We start from the raw sequence: 5,825 nt of genomic DNA, 5'->3' as shown, positions 1-5,825 counted from the left end.
AATAAAAAAAAAGAATTTAATTAAAAAAATAAATAAATAAAATAAAACAACCAGAACTGGGCTGGTGATGACACGGTGACACAGTCTTTCCACAGGTCATATTCAGGGGGATCTGGAAAAACACAGATTATCAAGGCTTAGAAATGATAGTATCTGAGAATTGTGAAGTTAGAGTCAAGGGAATTTCCCAAAAGATTAAATCTGGGGAAGGATCAAAGACGACTTAAAGGTTTTTCAAATGTACTCGAAAAACTGAATTTCTCTAAGTCTATCCTAGCTTGAACTTATTAAAGGGAGCCAGACACAAACAACTGCCTAGCAAATTTTTACCAAGTACAGAATTCTCCTGTGGCCAGGCTCATTACTTTCTAATGATCTTTTTATAACTTCAGACTGTCAGCATGAAATTGGCTATGTGGACTACAAATGTTTCCTCATGACAACAATCCCTACTAATCAATTCTGTGGGCTGTGTATGAACAAAATATGTTGAATGTTACTTATTACCCATGAAAATGCAAGAGACTGCATTAGGAACTCACTTACCTCATTTAAAAGATGAAGTTATACTTAGGTTAGCTGTCTTTGTTCAAGGTCAGTTTAGTGAGCAAAACTGCTTGCCCTTGCCCAGATAACTCCAAAGCCAATCTGTTAACTATATACTACGATGTAATACAATGTAAGAGGCCCTCACTGTTAACGTCTTTAGATTGTCTACTCTTTCCTCCAACCCTCCTATGACTAGGCTGTTGTACTTAATGGTGGTACAGATAACTTTTTAGAAAGTAGAGTCTTGCTGGAATTCCCAGTTGGAGAGAAGACAAAATATGCCTTGTTTTGCTACGGGGGGGGGGGGGTGGGGTAGGGGTGGGGGGGAGTGAATCAGAAAATAAAACAAAGCTGTACTTATGACAGGCTTTTCAATTCACACTATGGTGTTAGGGCGTCCTTGAAAAAATGATAATCCAGTGCCTGGCATTCAAAAACCTTATCACTCAGACCCTGCTAACAGAATTCTCACACTACAGTGGTTTGATTTTTCCTTCCCTGTCTGTTTGGGGGGGGGGGTGTCTGCAAGGTTTTCTTCCCTCTGTTTTCTGCCACCCTTCATCAGGCTAACTCACAAGGGCCCTTCAGAGCTCTGTTTTGGAATCACTTACAGGGACAGCTCTGATCTCCCTCACAGGCTTCCCTTTAACACTGTTTTCCCAACACAATCCTCTCACCGGGTCCCATTTGCCATACACTGGCCCTCACTGAAACAGAAACTTACAAACTGCATTTACTAAACAGCACTGGCTCCCTGCTTGGGCCCATAAGGTAACCAAGTGGAGGAGGAAAGCCTAGAATCTCTGTCTTCATTTTGTCTGTTTTTCTCACTCTCTGGCTACTGAAATCATGTAACCGTGCAGTCTGCAATTCCAGGAAGGGCAGTGGAACCAACCCTCCATCCCAGGTGTTGACTACTAGCTGTGAAACCAGAGCTATACTCTGGAACAGAAGTGAACACCCACTAGGAATCAGAATGGTCCCTTCCCAGAAGGACAACTAAGACAGGATGACAGAGACGAAAACACTTCTCAGACCAGATAATGGGACCAGAGCTGAGATAAGAAAGGGTCAATGGTGGTCAAGACCACACCTTGACTAGAGCTGCTTAATTATGCACACCACTGATATGGGATTTCCCTCTGTGTGCTGTGATTACCATTGGTTAATAAAGAACCGCTTTGGGCCTATAGCAGAGCTATAGGGGAACAGAGCTAGGTGGGGAAAACTAAACTGAATGCTGGGAAAAAGAAGGGCAGAGTCAGAGAGAAGCCATGTAGCCCCACCAGAGATGGATGCCCAGAACTTTAGCAGGTAATCCACAGCCATGTGGCAACACACAGATTAATAGAAACGGGTTAAACTAAGATGTAAGAGTTAGCCAATAAGAAGCTAGACCTAATGGGCCAAGCAGTGTTTTAAGTAATATCGTTTCTGTGTGATTGTTTTGGTTCTGGGCAGCTGGGACAAACAAGCAGCTTAATACCACACACCACATACCACATGCCGTTTGCCCACTTCTTCCTCTATTGAATCAACAGTCTTTGGCAGAAGACACATGGGACCACTGGACCCTGCATCCGGTCCTTTCCCAGCATGGCCAACTGAAACAAACTTTCCTCTGCTTTCACCATCATCTGGAGACAGACAGCTGAGCCTAGCCTGCTAAAGATATCAGAACACAGGAGTGTCTGCCCTGAAAATTCACACTAGATTCCATGGCCCCATCCAATAGTGTTATACCATACTAAGAACAAGAGAAGTAAAATAAAATGTTAACTTTCCAAATGTATCCTTATCTAGACATAGCATTTGGTGGCATTGGAACTGATATATACAAATCCATTTGCTTAGTTAACCTTACTAATTTTATTATGCTATTAATTCAGCAACAATTATGTCCTAGTTTGTCTCCACGACTGTGATAAAGACCATGACCAAAACAACTTAGGGAGGAAAGGGTTTATTTCACTTTCTTTTTTTTGTTGTTGTTGCTGTTTTTGTTTTTTGTATTTTTGCTTTTCAAAATAGGGTTTCTCAGTATCTTTGGAGCCTGTCCTGGAACTAGCTCTTGCATACCAGACCGGCCTCGAACTCACAGAGATCCGCCTTGCCTCTGCCTCCAGAGTGCTGGTATTAAAGGCGTGCGCCACCACTGCCCGGCTCATTTCACTTTTAACTCCAGATCACAGTTCACCATGGAGGAAAGTCAGAGCAGGACTCAAGACAGGAACCTGGAACCAGAAACTGAAGCAGAGGTCATGGAAGAATGTTACTCACAGGCTTGCTCCTCACGACTCACTCAACTTACTGTTTACACAACCAGGATCACCTGCCCAGGGGTGGTACCGCCTGCTACATCAATCATTAGTGGGCAGACTGCCATACAGGCTTGGCTACAGGCCAATCGAATTCAGGCACTTTCTCAGTTTAGGTTCCCTCTTCCCAGATGACTCAAGCCTAAGTCAAGTTGACAAAACCCTAACCACCACTAATTATTACATAGTAAGATATTAATTATCTACAGAGAGGAAGATAAATTAATATCACTAGCAGAAACTAGGCAAAGTCCCCTAAGAATAACTCCCACTATTTAAGATCTAAGCTACATGGAAATGTTTACAAATTACAATTGGCCAATTAGTTTTATAGTTGTCTTCTTGGGGGTGGGTATTTGGGGGAAGGTGGCAACTTTGCCAAAGCACAGGTGTGGAGGGAGGCCAGAGCTTGCCTGCCGGTCTCTCCTTCCTCTTTGTAGGTAGTCCTGGGCATGGAAATTAGGTAAGCAAGTTTAGGAATACTTTACCTGCTGAGCCATCTTGCCCATCCCCCCGATCACTTCTTTTGCTTCAGCATTTAAAATACAGTTAAAAAAATCCCCCAAAAATTCACCTGGTCTTGGTCTAGCCTGGGTCTGAAAAAGCATGGGATACAACCGGACTTACATAGCGGACAATGAGGACTACTGAGAACTCAAGAACAATGGCAATGGGTTTTTGATCCTACTGCACATACTGGCTTTGGGGGAGCCTAGGCAGTTTGGATGCTCAACTTACTAAACCTGGATGGAGGTGGGCTGTCCTTGGACTTCCCACAGGCCAGGGAACCCTGATTGCTCTTCAAGCTGATGAGGGAGAGGGACTTGATGGGGAAGGGGGAGGCGGAGATCCTTAATTGAATAATAAAATTTAATAAAAAAAAAATCCCCAAAATTCTAGCATAAACTGACCTCACCAATATTTCATCGTATGACACCATGGTTCTCTCTCCTGTCCCAAAGTTCAGCTCAAATTTCTTTTTTAAATTTTACATAATAAACTCTCCCCTAATTTACCAATTTCCCGTCCTGTGGAGCCAAATCTAAGAGTAAATGTTCCTTTTCCAACAGCAATGTCAACTCCCTTGATGTTCACCATGGATCTGTGTGTATGTGTGCATTTACCATGTGAGTTTTAGCCTGTATAAACATTTTTAAAAAGAAAAACTAAAGTAACACTAGGCTTTCTTTGCAAAAGTATCTTATTGGACCGCTGATTCCCTATGGCATTACTGTCATAATGACTTAAAAAAAAAAACCAGTTTTTCAAGCTGAAAACAATGAATACAAGCAAGATAATTGGGAAATTATAATGTAGCTCTTAGTAAGACTGAACACATTTTCCCAGGGACTGTGAAAAGATAACAGGTGATTTTGAAAAGCTGTGTAAAATCACTATTTGCCCCACATCAAGGAAGGACCTCACAAATTCATTTCTACTTCAAATATTTTCTTATAATATTAAGTCGTTGTCCCAAAAGATTAACTGTCATGTCTTTCCTGTTAAGTTGTTCAAATGTTCTTTAATCAACAAAACAAAAAACCTGAAAAGTAACATGATGTGTTTTGCACAAAGACAACAGGCAACCACATCCCAAAAGTCTATAAAACGTTGAGAACTGAACAATGAATTACAAAACACCAGAGAACCACAAATACGTCACAAATAATTAGCTATTTTTTTAAGGGTCAAAAAGAAGTGAAGAAACAAAGGGGGTGGAGCCGAACCACCACTTACTCAACTTCTCTGGTACGACCTTTTTAGTTTTTACAATCTGCCACGCGAAAAGCACAAGGTTCCCGTGTTTTGTTCACTTTTTGTAAACACTTTTTCTCAACCCTTTTACAAAAAGTACTGCCGATTACGATATGAAGACTTGCCGTTTTCCCAGCACAGCGCTTCTTGCTCATAGGAACTCCAGAATAGTTTGGCAAGAATTCCTCTGACCCCTCCCCTAGCTCCCAAAGGACTTTGTAAATGACATGAAAGAAACCCAATCCACGTAACTGGAGAGGCAAGTTTCGCAAAATCAGGACTTTTGAAACTCGCTGTCCCCGCACCCCTTCCTCCTATCCTCACCTATGCTTCTCATCCATAGCACAGGCCAGTTTTCAAGCCAAGTGATAAACTTTATTAAAAAACACTGCAAGGGGCAGAGCAGACAAGGCACCTGACTCCGGCCGCCAACTCAGGATGGTTTCGACGGGACAAGCCCCAGGGAGTTAAGAAAGGTTTTCCTTCGTGCCCACAAGGCTGCAGGTCAGCTCCTCCAGAACCCGCCAATGCTCGCAGGGTCTGTACAAGTTTGCGCGCTGCAGAAGCCGGCTCGCGGCGGGAGGACCACGCCGGGGCCGCGAGGTCCACTCACCTGCCCATTCTCCGAGCCGCGGGCCGACGCCGGCCTCGTTGCCCACGCACCACACCTGGAAGGCCCTAAAGAGCGAGTACGAGGCACGCAGGACCAGGTAGGCCACGGTGCTCGCGCCCACCCAGTACAGGAAGCCGGCCGCCGGGAGAGTGCGCTCCATGGCTCGCGACTAGGCCTCACTACCACCGTGAATGGGGAAGAAAAAAAAAAAACAAATGAATGGAGCGAGGAGGCGGTGCCGGCCGTGACGCGGAGGACGCCGCTGACAGACGTCCCCTTGGGGCCCAAGGCCCGCCCACAGCGCCATATCCATGTCGCCATTGGTTGCTTCACCTCCCTTTGAGCGTACTGTGTCTACCATTGGTTAGACTCCTTTTAGTGGCCCCGCCCATACGCCCCGCCTTCGCGCTCAGCGCCCCATTTTCTATTAAGAGAGTGGATCGCTCACATGCCACTCAACATTTGGCCCCGCCTACAAGCTCACATCGCGCCACCGAAGCTCAGGGATCTCTCATTGGCAGAGGCGGCCCTCACGACTGCGCGTTAATTGGCCGATGCGACCTAACCTCATATTTCAGGAAGGAATGGAA

General features: G+C 44.6%; 1 protein-coding gene across 1 annotated transcript in view; it reads right to left on the bottom strand.

The window, feature by feature from the left end:
- Window positions 1-5,462, bottom strand: part of Hsd17b12 (hydroxysteroid 17-beta dehydrogenase 12) — a 146,412-nt gene extending 140,950 nt beyond the window's left edge. Inside the window, exon 1 of the mRNA XM_005364118.2 lies at window positions 5,236-5,462. Coding sequence (XP_005364175.1) covers window positions 5,236-5,395 — 160 coding nt within the window. The 5' untranslated portion in view covers window positions 5,396-5,462. The remainder of the gene's footprint in view (window positions 1-5,235) is intronic.
- Between the last annotated feature and the right edge of the window lie 363 nt (window positions 5,463-5,825).

Source organism: Microtus ochrogaster, assembly GCF_000317375.1.
Source record: "Microtus ochrogaster isolate Prairie Vole_2 chromosome 14 unlocalized genomic scaffold, MicOch1.0 chr14_random_1, whole genome shotgun sequence".
NCBI classification, from domain to species: domain Eukaryota; kingdom Metazoa; phylum Chordata; class Mammalia; order Rodentia; family Cricetidae; genus Microtus; species Microtus ochrogaster.
The sequence above is the reverse complement of the archived record's forward strand: the minus strand, read 5'-3'. Positions and strand labels throughout refer to the sequence as shown.